The 20,647-nt window shown below is 33.4% G+C and overlaps 1 protein-coding gene across 1 annotated transcript in view; it reads left to right on the plus strand.

The window, feature by feature from the left end:
- Positions 1-20,607, plus strand: part of LOC144854442 (sodium channel protein 1 brain-like) — a 32,137-nt gene extending 11,530 nt beyond the window's left edge. The window contains exons 6-26 of the mRNA XM_078712406.1: positions 1,297-1,503; positions 2,483-2,540; positions 3,219-3,363; positions 4,206-4,334; positions 4,804-5,025; positions 5,706-5,729; positions 6,470-6,539; positions 7,093-7,361; positions 7,720-7,896; positions 8,365-8,712; positions 9,180-9,492; positions 10,080-10,258; positions 10,869-11,237; positions 12,017-12,190; positions 12,500-12,622; positions 13,271-13,534; positions 13,712-13,765; positions 14,181-14,318; positions 14,766-14,879; positions 17,087-17,357; positions 17,715-20,607. Coding sequence (XP_078568532.1) covers positions 1,297-1,503; positions 2,483-2,540; positions 3,219-3,363; positions 4,206-4,334; positions 4,804-5,025; positions 5,706-5,729; positions 6,470-6,539; positions 7,093-7,361; positions 7,720-7,896; positions 8,365-8,712; positions 9,180-9,492; positions 10,080-10,258; positions 10,869-11,237; positions 12,017-12,190; positions 12,500-12,622; positions 13,271-13,534; positions 13,712-13,765; positions 14,181-14,318; positions 14,766-14,879; positions 17,087-17,357; positions 17,715-18,988 — 4,922 coding nt within the window. The 3' untranslated portion in view covers positions 18,989-20,607. The remainder of the gene's footprint in view (positions 1-1,296; positions 1,504-2,482; positions 2,541-3,218; positions 3,364-4,205; positions 4,335-4,803; positions 5,026-5,705; positions 5,730-6,469; positions 6,540-7,092; positions 7,362-7,719; positions 7,897-8,364; positions 8,713-9,179; positions 9,493-10,079; positions 10,259-10,868; positions 11,238-12,016; positions 12,191-12,499; positions 12,623-13,270; positions 13,535-13,711; positions 13,766-14,180; positions 14,319-14,765; positions 14,880-17,086; positions 17,358-17,714) is intronic.
- Positions 20,608-20,647: the final 40 nt, after the last annotated feature.

The raw sequence follows: 20,647 nt of genomic DNA on the forward strand, positions 1-20,647 counted from the left end.
AAAATATTTGGTGTTTAATTTTTCTCTGCTTAGGGAGGAATTTGAGAGAAAAGATTTAGTCTTGAATTTTTCTCTACTTAGAGAGAAATCTTTAATTTTTCTCTGCTTAGGGAGAAATCTTTAATTGTTCTCTGCTTAGGTAGGAATTTGGAAGAAAAGATTTTGTCTTTAATTTTTCTCTGCTTAGCGAGGAATTTGGTAAGAAAAGATTTGGTCTTTAATTTTTCTCTGCTTAGGGAGGAATTCGGCAGAAAAGATTTGGTCTTTCTAGTAGAGAAATATTTATATAACTTTGTTAATTATTCATGTATTGTTTGCGGGTGGCGGTTGTAAATAACAAGTTTATAAATAATTCATATGTCAAATATATAGCATGAATATTGGGCGAAATTGACATATTATTGTAATTATAAAAGTGTTTTAAAATCCGTTACGCTTCGAGGGGATCGTATAATTGAATTTGAATAAAAGATTTAAGCTTATTTATAGATATTGATGATTGACTGCTCTAGACACGCATGTAATACTGTTTTACATTGAGCACAGTTTCCATTATGGACTATTGTGCATTTTTATTTATAAACATCGCATAACGATCAATATTGTCAACGACTGGCAAACATGTTCTACTAAAGAATACTTACTTTTTTTTACCACGAACTGTTTTTTTATTGCATATTTTACAAATTAATCGGCGCTGAGGTAATTTATAACTTCTCTTCGTATCGCTCTTTGGTCGCTGTGCTTCTACTAGGACGCAACGCAAGGAAGTAAGCGCAACGCAAGCGATGGTTTATTCAAACTGTCACTTGGTCAACTAGCTTGTGTGAGGCTTACGTCCTTGCGTTGCGTCCTAGTGGGAACCAAACTTAAAGCTCCCACAACACTGAAGATCAATACGAGGGTCGGTATCTCAGCGTCAATTTGCTTTTAGGCATTTGCAATATGATTGAATGCTGTTCATTAAATAGTTTATAACATAAAAACTTACATATCCTAGCCAGTTTTTAACTATCGCGTGAATGTTAAAACTGCGCATCCAATTCAGAAATGTTCGATTCGCACAAATAAACACGCCTGAAGAAAACAGGCTTTTTTTCTCGAGGTTAAGAGACTCAAAATAAGGAAGTGTGATATTCATTCTGATTAAACAAAATTAACAACTGGGAGTAGGCTTGGGATTTCCATCTCTTAAATTTTTAATTTCATCATATTTTTTAATTAGTTACAAGCATTAAAAATCAATTAACGTGTAATAGAAATTCTCAAATTACCACAATTTAATCTTTTTTTCAGGGTTGAAATCTATAATAAATGCACTACTGCGGTCTATGAAGATGCTCGGTGAAGTTATGGTGTTAACTTTTTTTATACTTAGTATATTCGCGTTACTTTCGTTGCAAGTGTATATGGGAACTTTGAAACAGAAATGCGTTGCATCGATTGATATTACAGACATAAATGAAACGGAGGAGTATTATAACAGTTATATAACCAATGAAAGTAAGTTGTTGTTATTATTACTATGCCTACGTTTACTTATTTCTTTATTGGAAAACCACACAAACATAATTCACCAAATAAGGCGAACATCCACGTAAAGAGACGACAACAAACAAAAGTGAGTATAGGCCTAATCACTTTTTGCATAAACTCACAAAACGAAGGTATTCAACTTTTATAAACTACTTAATATAATAGAATAAACTAGTTTGACAAGCATTAAATCTCTTAGACTTACATTAAAAAGCTCTGTTATATACATACTAGTGAAAAAATGAACACTTACATTTTTAATGCCGATTTCCCGACTATCTCGGAATGAAATCCCTGTTTCTGATTCTAGAATCTATATACAAAAGGATGTGCTGGACACTGATCAACACAGATCTTTGGTTCAAATTGCGGGCTAAGTGAATAATGCGATGTGCTCAAATATAGTGATATTACATCATCATGTCCATATTTGGGCACATCACACTTTTTTTTGTCACATAAAGTTTGATAGTGTAGCCCTACTTTTAAGTATCACTCCCATATTTGAGCACATCACACCTTTTTTGTCACATAAACTAGTTTGATATTTTAGACAGAGCTTAAGAAGTGACTAATAACTGGAACGATTGAGATTCTCACTCTTCTTAGCCTTTTAAAAATTACTAATATGATTGGCAGTCATAAAATATAATTTAGTTTTTTCCTAGAAATTCGCTGACGAAACAAAATCATCAGCAATGTGCATTTGATTATTATTATTAGTGCAATCAATCCTAGATTGATGCCATTTTAATGCAATGTAAACACCATTAACTCCTACTACCTTAAATGAGACACCTATTTTTACAACATCAGTATTATTTCTGCGTATGAATATATTCATGTGACGTAATTCAAAATCTTTTGAACCAAAACAAACATCATTTTATGCAGAGTCTAGCTATTCCACTACAAATAATTTATATTTGTTTTTTTTTTTTAAAAGCAAATTGGTTGATGTGGAACGGAGATCCTCTGGTGTGTAGCAATATTACGGGGATTGGGTGAGTTAAATTATATATATAATATAACTTATTATATTACATAACTTCATCATATTACCGGTACATAATATATGAACTAGAAGATCTCACTTTAAGCCTGTTTTCCACTACACGAATCTAACCAACAGAACTCGGATATGCTGCGCATTTTTTACATTTAAACAATTTAGTAGCCTATTGTATTTTAAACAATTTAGTGGCCTATAATTCTAATCTCCTGTTTTATTTTATCTTTTGTTATCATAGCGGTGGATGGAGGTAATATCTGTTATTTTCATGTTTATCTGTATTTAATTTGTGTGTATGTTTCATATTAGAGATAGTTTAGTGTATAACAATTTTTTCATTTGATTAAGAAAAAACTTGTTTTTCTTTCATTTGGGAAATGGGTTTCTGAGCATGGTTTTTAACTGCTTTTCATAGAAACTGAAAATAAATCACATGGACAATTGTTTTTGCATGAAAAAATACTAGGAAAACTATTTCAAAATGAATGAATGAGATAAGTTAGAACTATCAATCGGCGTTCTTGAAATACAAATGAGGGAAATGGGCTGCTTTGTTTAAACTGAATACTCTCATTTAATGATTTAATATATTTACATATTATTCAATTCTATTGAATCATAGGCATATTTTATTGTTAGAACAACTTAATCACCCTGTTTCTTTCAATAGTGATTGTCCAGAGAATTATACATGTCTGCCAGATATCGATCCGAACCCGAATTATGGCTATACTAACTTCGATAATTTTGGATGGGCTATGCTCACGTGTTTTCAGTTAATAACTCTAGACTATTGGGAAAATGTGTACAATTTGGTAAGTACGTTTGCAAAAAGTATATTGCTAAATTATGGTATTGTACTGCGCAATTGGTGGCACTACCCGGTGGCACCCTCTGTGGCATTGCCTCGGTTAGACTGTGCTCGCTGGCAATGCCCTCGGTACCCCTGCCTCAGTTTTGGCAATGTATAGTCACTCTGTTCAGGGGAACTACACTAAGTGGCAACGAAATAGCACAGCACTCTGTAGCACTGGGTAGCAGCAGTGCGCAAGGCAATTAACGCTCGATGTCCTTTCACTTGAAAGTCACTGCTATTTGGGTGACACTGCATTTAGTCGCACGTGGTTAAAATATTATCAACAATGTCTACTGCAAAATAGTGTATTACTCTCTTTTGGATTCCAAGGATCTCGCAAGAGAGTTAGCTTACTTAACGCAGCCGTATCATAATTGTGAGTCTGTCGATCCAATAAGATTTAAAGTATTTATTCTATAACGCTTCAATAAGCAACATAGTCATAATAATGTTAAAATAACGACTACAACCTAATGGAGGCAGCATCTATCTCAGTCTGCGTTATTTTGAGTTGCAGGAATAGGATATTAATTTCTTTTGGGAATTTCAATCAATCTAATTTTACTGTATCTAATGAACACGCTATATTACAATCAAAACTATTGGATTTACTTTATAGATTAAATATGTTTTAAGGAGACTTTCTTTGTTGTACGATTGTGCTTTATAAAGCTACTGTTGCCAATGCTTAAAACGAACAATTAAGAGATGATATTTTAATAGCAATGCCTTGTGAACAAATGCGTATTTATTTTTAATATAAAATAATAATTTGTGGCTGATTGTTTTTATTAATTTCAGGTTATTCGAGCAGCAGGGCCATGGAACATGTTATACTTTCTGATGACAACCATGTTGGGTGCATTTTACCTGATAAACCTTATGTTAGCTGTTGTTTCTATGGCTTATACGGAAGAAGTTGATAGCGGGGTATGTTTATAATATACATTTCATTATTATCATCAATACATCATCATGGTAATGGAAGGATAACAACATCATTATCACCAATAATAATAATAAATAATATCACTGTTAATAATAATATATATTAGAATAAAATTCACAATAATTATTGTGACAAGCCCACAGGATTCAATTAAGAGGGTTACCACCATGATCTTTGACCTTGAAGACCTAACAAACGCAGACAATAGTTCTTTCATATACCGAGCTGCACCCACTCACCAAGTTTGAAGACCGTGCGACCCCTAGTCTCTGAATAAAGCCGGACAGAAGGACAGACACGCAGATGTATCAAGATACTATTGTTCATCGGTGTTAAGCGCCTAGAGACAACATTGTTTGTGGAACTCTCTATAAATACATTAAAATTCTCAGCAATAATAATAATGAGCTGATTAACAATGATTAAGTGCTCTTCTGATAATCATTTCAGAAAAAAGATATCAAAAAAGAAAAAGAATCAGTAATGACAATGGATGCAGAGAAGTTGCGGAAGATGGCTGAACGAAAACGAAAATTAAGATTAAGAAAACAAAAATTATTAGAACAACAGAAACTACAACAAGAAACAAATAAACCTGAAGATAGTACTGATGGAAAATATGACAAACAAGATGGAACAAATGAAGAAACAGTAAAAGAAGTTAGAAACGAGGTAAATCCATACTTTCTTTTGTTATACGAAAACAGAGGTAGAAGATTAGGCCTACTACAATGGGACAGTTTCAGAACAAAGTCTTTCCTTAAAGATGTATTCACCTTTAAAAACATGAAAAATAAAGTTTAATCAAATCGAACTTTGAATAGGCCATTTTGAAGTTCCATAAAAAAAATGGAAACAAAATTATATTTTCACTTATAAAATGACAAAATAATTTTCTTTGCTTTAAGTTACAGTTTTTTTTCAGGTAAATAATCAAATTTTTTGTCAAATTGGATAACTATTTTGTGGCATTAAAATTGCATATTCAGCCAACACATTTTTAAGAAATATTTTTTCAGGGGGACAATACATCTTTAATAGGCGTGTTCCCTGTCCCATAGGTGTGTTCCTGTAAAGGAGTGTCTCCATCTTCATCGACCACAATCAATAAATTGATTGTTACGGTACTAGGAAGGCTACAGGAAGGCCTACTTTTAAGTAGTGGCTGTGTGTCACTCTGGCTGTTTGTACTAGTACACCGGGGTAACCCCTACTCACCTCGAAAGATGATACTATAGGTTCGTGAGGAAATAAATATTCTCAATAATGCTAGGCATAAAAAACTAGATCTAATAGTGTCAGTGAATTTTTTAACGAGTTACTTTTTACACTTTTATTAAATCACAACTAAGGATTTACTTGAAGAAGATGATGATGTAAGTTACAAATCAGAATGGATTTTGTTGTTCCGCACATTTCATTTCCACCCTCACACCATCCCCTTGATTTAGTTTTTTTTACCCGTTTTATTTTAAAATATTTTGTTGTAATTGTAGTTGCACATAATATTTATTTATCTGATGTTTCATTGCTACTCAAACTATACCCATTCCCCTCATCGATTCCAAAAATCCAAGTTGTTGTGCGCGTTCAACTGATGATGAACATTGTTTGCTTTTGCGCGCGACAACGTTGCGACTCTATTGATAGTTTTGTTTAAAGGTTGTTTTTATTAACATACTGATTTACAGCGAGACGTTATAGTATCTCCATTTGGAATTTGTTTTCATAAAGTTTGTGTTTTTGTTTGCAGTTTGTTTTTTTTCACTAAATAATTGTGTTATAGTAAACCTGGGTATTGGTTTTATTGAGAACATTTGAGTGTTGTAATTCATTTCTGTTGTTTGCTAATCCAATACTTTGAATTGGAGATTGAATTACCTTGCCGAAACAGACTGTAGTGCTTTATCATTATAAATAACATTATATTGATTCCCTGTATCACCAGCTATAGTCCGTAGGCCAGTCTTTAAAATAAAGAAAGACAAGTCCGCTAAACAATTTTATAACAATATTTTAGGCCATATATTATTGACACTAATCTTGTCACTTGGTGGTGCCAGCGACAATATGTATGATGTTGTACGTATTAATGATCGTTCTCATCTTGTTTCAGGCGAGATATGGAGATTCCGTAGACATGTTTTCTGTAATCAATGTTAACAGAGATGGCAACCAGGCAGACGGTAAGTTAGTAATGACGTCACAATCTAAGTACTACTCATTATAAATTAATTCGTTATTGATTTTTGATTGAGCATGTTAAGCTTTGAAGTTTTTATTATTGTATAACTACTGTGGAGTTTTTAATAAATAGAAACAGATCAAATGAATTTGTAAAGCAAATTTTATATGCTAGTGAGGTACCACAAACGTCAGTCTAATAAGCATCGCAATCGAATATTAAGCGCCTCCAATTGAAAACGCAGTGTTTACAATAGAAAGCGTCAATTGAAAGCGTCGTCGCTATCGAATAAGCGTCAGAGTTTTTGAAAAAAGCGTCGACATAATAGTCCACACTGAAACATTGTTCCTTTAATATTTTACACTACCATTTGTATAGACTAAGTTACAGTCAAATACGATATTGTAATTGCAAAAAGCACAATTAAATAATAATATATTCACATCTCTTCCGAACAAAGACGCTGCTCATTTTTGTTTATGCAACATCTTGGTGCTACATAATGTGTGTCCATCCTAACAGAAACAATACAATTTTGTTTAATTTTCTTTTAGATAAATCAGCACATATAGTGAATGATAGTGACTATATACATATTTGCAATTATACTTGGTGTTGTTTGTGTTGTCGACGAAATATCAAGTTATCGAAACCGATTTACCGCTGGTGGCGACAGTTTAAATTAGCCGTTTCGTGGGTTGTGCTTGACCCGCTGTTTGACCTTTTCATCACAATATGTATATTTGTAAATACAATATTTCTTGGAATGGACCATTATGGTATTAGTCCTACACTACTTCAGATACTAAATATTGGAAATACAGTAAGAAAAAAGATTTTTGACAGATTACTATTAACCAATATGATGTTCGAATCTCTTGTTGAAATGTGGACATTCACTACAATAAACTAAAATAAACAAAACTAAGAACTATGTTAGTATTATAAATTATGAAAGAAGCAAATTATAGGCAATCAAATAAGATAGACCAACCGTCCAAGAGTTAATACAGTACAACGTTGGCTGGAGTCTTTGAAGATATGCAGCAAGAGATCTTTGGAAAAGTTTAAGATAGTGAAAACATATGTGAGGCGACTGAACTAGACTCTTTTCCATTATTTTGATTTGTGGAAGTTACTTTTTTATTGTTTTATTAACATAATTTTGTTTTCATTTTTAGATATTTACTATTATCTTCACTGCGGAATGTATAGCCAAAATAATAGCGCTTGATTTCAACTACTTTAAGAGTAGCTGGAACTTGTTTGATCTGGTCATTGTATGTGTTAGCCTGATCGAGGTATTTCTATCAGGCTATGAGGGTGGTGGTTTATCGGTGCTACGGACATTTCGTTTGGTAAGTACCCATATGTTGATTACATGAACATAATATAGCATAACCAACATTTGAACATGCCTACACTATCAACATAGTGGTAGCTTCCGCACCTACGCCATATTCTGAAATTGAGAATATGAATATGTTTGATAATAACAATATACAACAAATGAGAATACAAAATAATAGGCTTTTTTCGAGTATTAGTTATAGTCAATTGACGTCTCCAATTGAATGGTTGTTGACAGTATGTGGTGGGCTTGTATCTCATAATGATTGACGGTCAACAATAGCATGATGCTACTGGCAGTAAGTTTCTGAAGAAAACGAAAATCTCCAAATTAGACGATATTAAGACAATTTTCGACAAATGCCATATTATGAGACATACATTATTCGGAATTAAATCAAACAATAAAATGATTAATAACTAATTTTGACTATAAATTAATCATAATTGTTAATGTTGAAATCAATCTTCGACAGCTTCGTGTCCTAAAGCTAGCCCAGTCATGGACGACCATGCGGGTGCTTCTGTCCATCATCGGCACCACCATGGCAGCAGTCGGAAACCTCTCTTTAGTGCTCCTCATCATTATCTACATCTTCGCTGTCATCGGAATGCAACTGTTTGGTGGAGACTATATTGATAGTAATTTTGAGGAAGGAATTGTTCCCAGGTGGAATTTCAAAGATTTTCATCATTCTCTTATGATGGTGTTTAGAATCTTGTGTGGAGAGTGGATAGAACCTTTGTACGATTGCATGCGGGCATCCAATCCTGGCACCTGTATAATTGTCTTTATTTTAACTCTCATAATCGGTAACATCATGGTAAGTGAAACCGTATTTCAGTGCCTTTCTTAAATTTGGTTTGGCATGGTCTGTGTCTCGCTATGACTTGCCCGATTAAGAGAAAGCTTACGAAACACAAAGTATTCAAGTACGTATTTCGTCGTTTTCTGATAAAATATTTGTAACAGTGGATTAAAGTGAATTAAATTACGTGTCATATAAGACACAAGAGCAAAGTGCTTTATTACATACTTATTTCTATACATTATGATTGTGTTTATATTGATTACCACGCATTCTTATGTCAAAAACCACTACGTACCGTTGATTTTTTCTATTATTTGAATTTTAGTAAAGAGCTTAATGTGCAACTCATAGAAGTTTGTTGGCTAGGCTACAAATAAATATGCTTGTGTGTTTCATGCTAGATAAAAGTCAAATTAATTCTCAACATTGCATTTTCATAAGAAACACGACTTTAATCAATTCAAATATTCTTTGTTTAGATATTAAATCTGTTTCTGGCGTTGCTGCTCAACTCCTTTGCGAATGATCTGAGTCTGAACAGTTCTCCCGAAGAATCACGTTTAAACCTGGCATTCTTAAAGATTAAAAGATTCTTTATGTTTATATGTAAATGTTGCCGAAAACAGAACAGAGTTAGTGACAAAGTTAATGAATCGAAGGATAATGTTTCCTCTAGTGTCAATGAAAGCAAGCCACCGTGTGATGTAGTGATAATCGTTAGTCAATGTAAAGCAAACGATGGTGACAGTGATTCTCATGTGTCACCTGCTAGACATGATCCAAATCTACCTAGTAAGTAACAACTGTTTTCATTCTTAATTCTCAGTTATACCATAATATATACCTTCTTGCCGTGTCTGTATCTCAGTGTAGCCTGCATAATTTTGTAGCAATTCGCAAATCACCAGCGCTCACACAATGTAATTTATGGTAATAACTGTTTAGAATCTACAAAATAGTTGTTAGATAGCTAACCTGTTATAAATAATTCATACTTACGAAGAGCATGGACAAAGAAAAAACAAATTAATGTATGCATTGCAATTTTAATAAACTCGCAACTATCTTTTAATTTTTACGAGTTTCTTGAGTTTACAAGAAACGGCTGTAAACATATATCAGTTCTTCTCTAAAGCCTTTGTCCAAGATATTTTTTAGGTTGTTTCTCAGCCTTGTTTGTCGTCCTTTTCGTCTTTTTCCCCGGGTCTTTGTTGCCAATCTTGTTTCCAACTGCTGTTGTCCTTAAATCTACATTATAAAAGAGAACGTATACGTTCGTTATACATACATGATATGTCAAAACAAATCGAACTTGAAACCTCCCTGGGTGCGTATCTTTCTTTATTACTAAAATACATGCTAATATTTGTTCTAAATAGAAATAATTGAGATGAAAGTATTCCCTGTAAACAAAGATGAAGATAATAATGTGCTAGCATCTAATGAATCACTAGTCTCCAAATCCAGATCCATCCATTCCATTCTGTCTAACGGCAATCAAGGAACACCAATGATGTCAAGAAATGGCAGTAAAAACGGCAGTAATAATAGCATACAGGTAAACCTAACATGTCACATGACAATGATTATGTGTTTATTTCAAAATATAGAAATCATTACTAAAGTTATATAATTTGATTGAAAGTGGCACTGAAGCTTGGTGTTTGCCATGCTTGTTTGTCAATTCTAAGATCCACTACATATCCTCTTCCTCTATCCCTCCCTCTATCCCCTCTTTCACCTCCCCTCATAATAGCAGAACATATTTTCAAGGAATGTAAAAATATTAAATTATTAGCTCCTCCTACTAAAATATACATTATGCTTTGGTTGAATATGATTTTTTATAAAGTGTAAAGAACCAGTTGCCACTCAACAATGACAGAATGTATCCATGGTTTGTTCTGTGATGGCGCTAGTTACAATCCGTTATGCGTGAGGTATTAATGAATGACGTAATGCATATGTATTAATTGGGAGTAAGATCCGTTCTCGTCGTTCACTGTGAATACAGGAAAGTCCGGTAACTCGTCATGCGTCTATTAAAACAAGCCAGATAGTTTGCACATTGATTGTCGTTGTTTTCACTTGACCGACATCAAAGTTTGTATTCTTTGGTACACAAAGTTTTGAGAGCTGTGCTTTATATCATAGTATATTTTTTTTAGAGTGGAAACAATGCACGACGGTCTGTATCCTTTGATAGCAATTTAGATGTACCACGCACAGAAACACGCATTACTACAAATGAAGAAACTGGAGAGAGCGAGGTTGGAAAAGACAAACAAAACGGAAAGGAAGCCGCTGTTATAGATGATGAAGAAGACGACGTCATTGGAATAATGAAGGCTGAAGATTGTTTTCCAGTTAAATGCAACGCATTTTGTTTGAGAAAGTTTCCAAAACTTCAAGAGCTCTCAGAAACATCTTGTGTTAAAACGTGGATGAAAACTAGACTAGTTGCCAACATCATTGTCGAACACAAAATCTTCGAGTCTTTTATTCTGCTTACAATATTTGCTAGCAGTATAACATTGGTATGTTCTTGATTATCATATCTATTATCACAGTACAATTAATAACATTTTCTTTTGTATACATGTACTAAACTCAACTCTTCAATCTACTTCTTATCATTCTCCTCCTACTTCTCCTTCTCATTCTCATCTAACTTCTTTTCATTCTCCTCCTACTTCTCCTTCTCATTCTCCTCTTACTTCCTCTCATTCTCCTCCTCATACTCCTTCTCATTCTCCTCTTACGTCTTCTCATTCTCCTTCTACTGCTCCTTCTAATTCTCCTCTTACTTCTTCTCATTCTCCTTCTACTTCTCCTTCTCATTCTCCTCTTACTTCTTCTCATTCTCCTCCTACTTCTCCTTCTCATTCTCATCTTACTTCTTCTCATTCTCCTCCTACTTCTCCTTCTCATTCTCATCTTACTTCTTCTCATTCTCATCTTACTTATTCTCATTCTCCTCCTACTCCTTCTCATTCTCATCTTACTTCTTCTCATTCTCCTCCTACTTCTCCTTTTCATTCTCCTCCTACTTCTCCTTCTCATTCTCCTCTTACTTCTTCTTCTCCTTCTACTTCTCCTTCTCATTCTCCTTCTCTTACTTCTCCTCATTCTCCTCTTACTTCTCATTATCTTTCTTCTTCTTCTTCTTCTTCTTCTTCTTCTTCTCATTCTCTTTCTTCTCCTTCTCCTTCTCCTCTTTCTTCCTCCTTCTCATTCTCCTAAGAAGCCATCATCTATCCACTAGATATTAGCACATTTAATATTCATTTGTGTATTCTTATTACTTTTGTTATAGACGTTTGAAGATATCTATCTAGAAGAAAACTCAACTTTGGATAACGTTTTAAACATATTAAATTATGTCTTCATTGTAATATTTACACTGGAAATGCTCATTAAATGGATCGGTTTAGGATTCAAGAAATATTTCTCTAGTTTTTGGTGCTGGCTGGATTTTGTAATTGTTATTGTAAGTTAAAACACAATTATTTGTTATTCGTTTTCATACTTTGATTATATTCTCTATTTAGGAAGTTTAAGAAAGTTTCTTTCGATTCTTTAAAACCAGAACCTATTTTCATATTTCTACATACAGTACTTCCCAAACGTTTGACATTTTACGAAAATAATTAAAATGATATTATATAATATACTGTAACGATATTACATTTGTTCCGTACAAAAACGTAACGTCACCTAGAGTTTTCTCCGGGCACTGGATCGAATCCCGTTTGAACCGTAGCTTAAGACATTATTATTTAATAATGGTGTTTTATAGATATCAATACTGAGTTTGTTGGCTGATGCTATGGGTTTAGGCAACTTGACAGCATTTCGATCACTCCGAACGTTGAGGGCCTTGCGACCACTTCGAGCCATATCAAGATGGCAAGGCATGAAGGTTGGTATACGTTATTTTTCATCAATAATTTCAGGCACAAAACAAAAATGGAATATAATATATTAAAGGACATACTGTTCTAGTTCAAAGGGAAATGCATTATAACAGATCAGTTATCCAAGTCTAGAAATCCAATGTCTTCACAATGGTACGTTTATTTAACAACGGTACTATTTTGTGAAGTGGACCAGTAACCACAGGTTTTTAAGTACTCTCGGATGATAAATAATCGAATATCTAAAAACACAGTTTTGTTATTATGGCACTTTATGTGAATTTTAACTTGCGAACCTCTGTTCTCTTAATGTTGCACTCGGTAATTAATAACGGAAATAGTAAGCCGATTCTTCTTATTCTATATCTCTCCACATATATTATTTGTTCATGATCATATACAAATTCTGTAAAGCTGTAAAGCTCTGTCTACGACATGATGATGTCATATTACAACCATATTTGTGCATATCACTACAATATTTGGGCACATTTTTTTTCAAACTAGTTTGATAGAGTAGACAGAGCTTTATACAGAATGTATCACATTGTGACCATATTGTGACGTCTGTATTTTAATTAAGGTGTATAGTCTATGATAACACATAATGTACCATTTTTCTTAAATTACTAGTCCATTTTTTGTTTCGTCAGATTGTAGTAAACGCGCTGGCCCATGCTATTCCAGCCATTGGAAATGTGCTTCTTGTTTGCCTAGTATTCTGGCTTATATTCAGCATTGTTGGAGTTCAGTTCTTTGGTGGCAGATTCTTCAAATGTGTAGATGATGACGGAGAAATTCTATCCATTGATATTGTCGATAATAAGACGGAATGTATTTATAAGAATTACACATGGATAAATACAAATATTAATTTTGATACTGTTATTAATGGCTACGTTGCCCTATTTCAAGTGGTGAGTCGTCTTCAATATTATATAACACATTATTAATACATTCCTGTCATTTGATTGGATTGTGCGTCACATGGCGTGCAATAGTACGCAATATAATATTTTGTTTATTTTAAAGACGCTACTGCTATATTACTTAGATTAACAAACAATCTAATTTATACTTCTTTTCTCTTAAAGGCTACATTTGAAGGATGGATGGAAGTTATGCAAGCGAGTGTGGATGCGAGAGGAGTAATTTTATTTTATTTTTTACTTTACTTTATGTCTTTAGGCTATGTGTCCAAGGATTACCAATAGTAAATTAATCACTGTCCTATCAGATAGGTGGTAATCCCCCTGATACAAGGGCAATTTTCACCGGGGTAACCCCCTACTCTTCTCGAATAATGAACTGGGTTCACATGTAAGTATTATTTTTGCAGGTATTTCTTGTTGTATGACATTTTGTTTGTCATTATTTATCTTATTTATTTTATTGTACATTATAATTATAATTATAGAAATACGTATTTATCTTATTCGGTGGCCAGAGAAAATGCTTTTAACACGGGTATTATGTATTCTTTTAGGAATCCTTGCGTGGATTTTAGCGTCGTATGAACAACTAAATGCATAATATAACTTATCAATGTCTTATTTATGTTAGATTGACCAGCAACCGTCAAGAGAAGCAAATTTCATCGCTTATTTGTTTTTCGTTGTCTTCATCGTGCTTGGATCTTTCCTGACGTTGAATCTATTCATCGGTGTGATCATTGATAACTTTAATAAACTTAAGAAAAAGGTACAATATTGTATTATTTTATTGTTTAAGCTTAACAGTGTGATTTAGGAACATTCCATTGTGTATTAAAATATATTAGGATTTCGGTCTGCAATGAAAAAAATGTCAGTGTGCCTAAAGCTCTGTCACTATCAAACTACTTTGACAAAAAGGTGTGATGTGACCAAATATGGTATGGATATGCTTAAATATGGTAGTGATATGCTTAAATATGGTAGTGATTTGACGTCATCATGTCCATATATGTGCACATCACATTTTTTGTCACAAAGTTTGATAGTGTAGTCAGAGCTTTAAACAAAAGAGAAAAGGAACATTTTTGTGTGACGGTAAAGAGGGCGCTCTAACTATTATCCATGCAGAGCCATTAAATACTATTATTTTCAAGAAAACAACTGCTAATTTAATAATGCTTTATGTCAATACTTGTTGTGATTTTGTGTTTAGTATGAAGGAGATAGTACTCTCGACATGTTTTTAACAAACAACCAGAAGAACTATTACTCGACAATGCGACGTATTGGAATCCGTAAGCCAAAGAAACAGTTAAAGAAACCAACGGTAAGTCGAAAATGAGATGTAACCAATTACTAATAGCCGACATTATCTAAATGATCGATGATGAGCATAAGCGAAATCCTGCAAACAAGACAAACGTGTACACACGATGCAATACATTAAAAGTATATATTAAACAGGTCGTTGGGGCTCTAGTGGGGTGTTTTTTTAAAGAAAAATACTTCATTTTATTTATGACCTTTTACTGATATTTTATTGTTATTTTCTTTTATCATATTCCAGTCAAATGTAAGTATTGATAATAAGTGTCAGTCCAGTCAATAGAATCAATTAATATTCATTATATTACATCATTCTACAAGTAGTATATATATATTTTTGCTTATGTGTCATGATGTAAAATGTAGAAATGTCGTCTTTACAAAACCAGGGGCCGATTGCAATAAAGGTCTTAACCGCGGTCTTAGACTTAAGCCCAAGATGAAACCCTTAGCAACGATGGTCTTAGATTTAAGACCATTGCAATAAGAAGTCTTAGGCTTAGAATTTCAGCGCCGTGGTCTTAGATTCTAAGCCTCCTCCAGGCAGGCTTACGCTAACCGCGCGACGCGAGCGCTCCTAGGCTAGCTTGTAATATCATGGCGAAATTAACTTCTTTAAATATTGCTGTGAATTGATTTTATGATACTAGTGTAGAAAAGGGGTATTGAACTATAAGACATGTGTATTATTATTTTTGTCTACCAATTGTTTCAATAGATAAAATCTGTATAGGCCCACACCTACCTGACGATCAATTACTATTAGCGGTCCACAACCGCACCAACAAGCTGTACGCATATTCTCCATACGCGGCCTAGCGCTACACTATTTTGACCAAGAAAAGACTACATATAGTAGCATATTTAAAATTTATTTTTTTGAAGTATTTGTTTTTAAACTTTAAGCATGTATTATTTAACCCATATTTACTATCAAATTACATACAATTTTGTTGCCAATATTTTAAATTATTTGCTAAAATGTACGTAATCTTAACGCTATTGAATAGGCAGTGTGTCCATTCATGCATTAAAATGGCCTCAATATGTCCTACTGAGGAGCTTGTCGCTACTCCTTATTGTTAACTTACTCTATTTGCACTTGTTGTATAGCGCCCTCATTTGTCGGTAACTATAGGCTGGTTTGATTGTTTGAAATTCTTTACTAATAAAGTCTCAGTTAAGACCGCTATTGCAATCGACTTTGCTGAGAGGCTTAACTAAGACTTTCGCGAGGGGCTTAGGGCTTAGATCTAAGCCTAAGACAAAGTCTTTATATTGCAATCCGCCCCTGGGATCACTCTTTCCTGACAAAACTATACGTTTAAGCTAACCGGTTAGCTTTGTTTTGCTATTGGAACATTTCTGTGTTGAATAATTCTGTAAAATGTTATTCACGAAGAACGTTTTAAATTTTTTTTTTTTTTTAAGTAAATGTGTGTAGCATGTTATTATACTAAAGTATTGTTTTCATTGTAATGTGTTTTTGTGCAATCTATTTAATAACCTCCACTCCTATTGAAGATGACACCACCAACTATCTATACTGTCACACAGGTCGGGGTTATGTGGGATTGTTGATGTCGTATGGGAAAAATCACTTTCACTTCCTTATAAGGCGTCTCTTTCTACCGCTAACTCGTTCCTTATAATACATCTTTTTCTACCGCTAACTCGTTCCTTATAATACATCTTTCTACCGCTAATTCGTTCCTTATAAGACATCTCTTTCTACTGCCAACTCGTTCCTTATAAGGCATCTCTTTCTACTGCTAATTCATTCCTTATATAAGGCATTTCTTTCTACCACTAACTCTGTTCCTTATAAAGCATCTTTTTCTACTGCTAACTCATTCCTTATAAGGCATTTCTTTCTACCATTAACTCTGTTCCTTATAAGGCATTTCTTTCTGCCACTAACTCTGTTCCTTATAAGGCATTTCTTTCTACTGCTAACTCTTTTCCTTATAAGGTTGTTATAAATCCATAAACCTGTTTAATTGTTCAATGTCGTTCTTCAACAGTGGCGTATTATGTGGTATCACGATATCAGTAGTAGTTTAATTTTATTTTTCCTTATTATTATTTAAATAAACAAATATTATAATATTGTCCACTATCTTCAACAGTATTTTATTATAGTAGAATGATTTCATTTTTTTCACATCCTTACTATTTACTGATATACTGTTATTCCTTTTCCCATAGAATACCGTCCAGGTGTACATGTACGATTTGGTAACAAGCACACGTTTTGAGATTGCCATAGTGTGTATTATCTTCTTAAACATGATAGCGATGATGATAGAGCATTACAAACAAGACCAGTTGATAACGGACGTTCTGCGAATTCTCAACATCGCTTTTACGGTGATTTTTTCGATTGAGGCAATAATGAAATTTATTGGCCTTCGTTGGCACTATTTCAAAGTTTCTTGGAACACATTCGACTTTGTTGTCGTAACCCTTTCAATTTTAGGTAAGTACGTGGTAATTTGTGTATTTAAGATTTTACAATAGATGTAGTTTATTGTAGCACTGGTGCAGATCTTAAGATGTCCCTCTGTATTTTGTAAATGAAATGGTCTTCACACTAGTCGACGGCAAATCCTTAAGAAAAGCAGCAAAATCCTCCGTACTGTCCTATTTAGTGGAATTTTGTTTTTAACCCCTCGAATGACCGGTGCCGCTAAACACAACACCCAAACATATTTACCAATGTAATACAGATCTACATTTTTATAATTTGTTTTAATTGAATTCAACTAGCGCTGAAATAAAATGTTATAATATTCAGCCGCAATAATATTGGTCAATGTTTTTATTCATTTTTTAGGTATTGTGCTTGATGACGTATTGTCGGATACCATTATAAATCCAACGTTACTTCGTGTGCTACGTTTATTTCGAATTGGACGAGTTTTACGTCTAATTAAGGCCGCTAAAGGAATTCGAAAACTACTTTTTGCTCTAGTAATATCATTACCTGCGTTATTCAACATTGGCTCATTGTTATTTCTTATTGTATTTATATACTCTATTATCGGTATGGTACAGTTTGGTCATGTTAAACACGACGGTGCGATTGACGACGTCGTTAACTTTGAGACGTGGCCAAATAGTTTACTGTTGTTATTTCGGGTCGCGACGTCTGCTGGTTGGAATGACGTTTTAGAACCACTTATGACGTCTCCGCCGGATTGTGATCCCAATTACGGAACGCATCCGAACGGAAACTGTGGAAGCAGATTATTTGCTATCTTATATTTTATGTCATTTTTAATAATTACATTTCTTGTCGTTATTAATATGTATATCGCTGTAATACTTGAGAACTTTAGTCAAGCGCATGCGCAGGAGGAGGTTGGGATTACAGAAGATGATTTTGTAATGTTCTACCAGGTTTGGGAGCGGTTCGATCCGTTAGCAACTCAGTTCATTTCGTACGAAAGTTTATCTGACTTTTGCAATGATCTTGGTCCGCCATTAAGGCTTGCAAAACCAAATAATATTAAAATAGCGGGTCTTGATTTGCCGATTTATGACGATACAAAACTGCATTGCTTGGATGTGCTCTACGCGTTGACAAAGCGTGTACTCGGATCAATCGAAGAAACGGAAGAATTCAATAAATTGCAGAAACAAATGCAGGAAAGATTTAACGAATCGTTCCCTGGAAGAGAAAGTTACAAACCAACGACATCTACACTGCAGATAAAGAAACGCGCAACGGCTGCAAAGGTTCTGCAACGAGCATGGCGTCTATATAAACTAAAAATGGTGATTGGCCAAGCATCGCAATCTTACCGTAGCAGAGCTAACAGCCGTAGGCAGTCAAAAACGGAATCTGAAATCGATGCTTTAGAACTCTCATATGGAAATACGTTAACAATTCCTGGTAAAAGTTCGCACCCTAACAAATGCGTTGTTACTGCAACGATACAAAATGAAGAAAGTGGCAAAGTAATAGAAACAAGCAATACTAGCCAACGGCAGTGTTTAAAAGTTGATGAACAAACTAAAAACGCGTCACCAATAAACGCTTCAGTTGAGGTGATAAACGCAGTAGGCCTAGATAACAATAACAAATTAGAACCTGTGAATGTGTAATTATATTATATGAAAGTAATAACATACAGTAATATTTTTAACATCTTTTAATACAGTTTTAAGTAAACGTACTTGCAATATAAGACTATACGTAATCGTTAAGTATAATCGTTATTTATAATTTCAAAAAAACAATTTTCTCCCTAAAAGTGTTTTTAAAATTTTACCCGAATACACAACAATTAAAACATGGTAATTATCTTTTCTAAAGCCAGTATTATATTATTATTATTTTGACGGTTGGTTCTCTCCTAGAAGTTTAAATTTAACTATAGCACAATATGCATTGTGTAAACTACCGTTAACTAGAATTAGGACTAGTACCACCGTACTCTACAAAATTAATATAACTATTAACTAATAACTATTTACTTTCAGTAACTACAAAAATGTACAAATTTTTGTACAAAAGGTATCATATTTTTATATTCATATTTTTTTTTCAATATAGACTTTAAAAGTAGAAGTTTATCCAGAATGTATATACAGGGTACAACGTAATGCAATTTAATATTTCATTATCAATAATGTATATAAAATGGTCAATATTTGTATTAAAAATTATTTTTTAAAAATAGATTATTCAAATAACAATAAAAGCATACTGTGTGTTTTAAACAAATCTATTGATACTGTAATGCAATTTGATTATTTTAAAAGAAGTGTATTACCCAGTAAGGGATTAGCCAAACACTGCAGTAACTATACCTTGTTTGGTCAGATGTTTTGCCCTGGCGTTCATACCTCTAGACCACGAGCTTGCGCTCTCAAAGTACTTATGAAATACAAATTACGTCAGAGTAGTAGGGCAAAACATCTGACCAATTACTCAACACCCTGCCACTCCACAGTATAGTTACAAACAATTATACCTTGTTTACTATAAAATTAATTCTGTTTATATAATTTATTTAGCAAGCGTTGGGGCCATTAATACTGCCTCCTAAACATTGAAAAAAATCATATTAGTAAGTTACTGCAGTAACTGGAGTAGAATCATTGACATGATTCTAACTAGAATGTATATGTAGTGTTTACATGTGTATCTATTTATAGTAACTTTAGTAGTACGCATCTTTCAAACTTCGTTATCACAAGACTGTCCCGTCAGTGGTGTGTGTGCGTGTCCACAAGTTTTTATTTCTTTGTGTTTGTTTAAAATTAGTTTTTTCAAAAATTTATTTTATCATTGATAAAGAATACCACCAGATTTTACTATATCGAATAAGTGCTAAGTACAGTAGTATTTTTTTAAGTGCAGATATTTTGTTTTCTTTGTGAAAGATTTCTATTATTTTTACTAAGCTATTATTATTATTATATTATTTGTTTCATTATTATTTTATTGTTATGAATTTTTAAACAGGGTGCTGGTTTCCCACGATGAGAATTATATGTATACCATTATTATGTCGATCACTGATTTCGCATGTATTTTATACTACAATTATGCTTGTGTATGGAAGCATATATGAAGATAAGATGTATTCTGCGTAGGCCTACCATTTGAAAAACAATCTGTAAACTATGAGACTTGATTGTTGAGATAATTAAGGGTTAGGTCAATAACATATTTATATGATAGACATTCGTTTTGACAATGTTGACATTAAAATTCATAAAACCAGATTAATGTGTATACTCACTTATTGTTATGTT

Source organism: Antedon bifida, chromosome 10 (assembly GCF_963402885.1).
Source record: "Antedon bifida chromosome 10, ecAntBifi1.1, whole genome shotgun sequence".
NCBI classification, from domain to species: Eukaryota; Metazoa; Echinodermata; class Crinoidea; order Comatulida; family Antedonidae; genus Antedon; species Antedon bifida.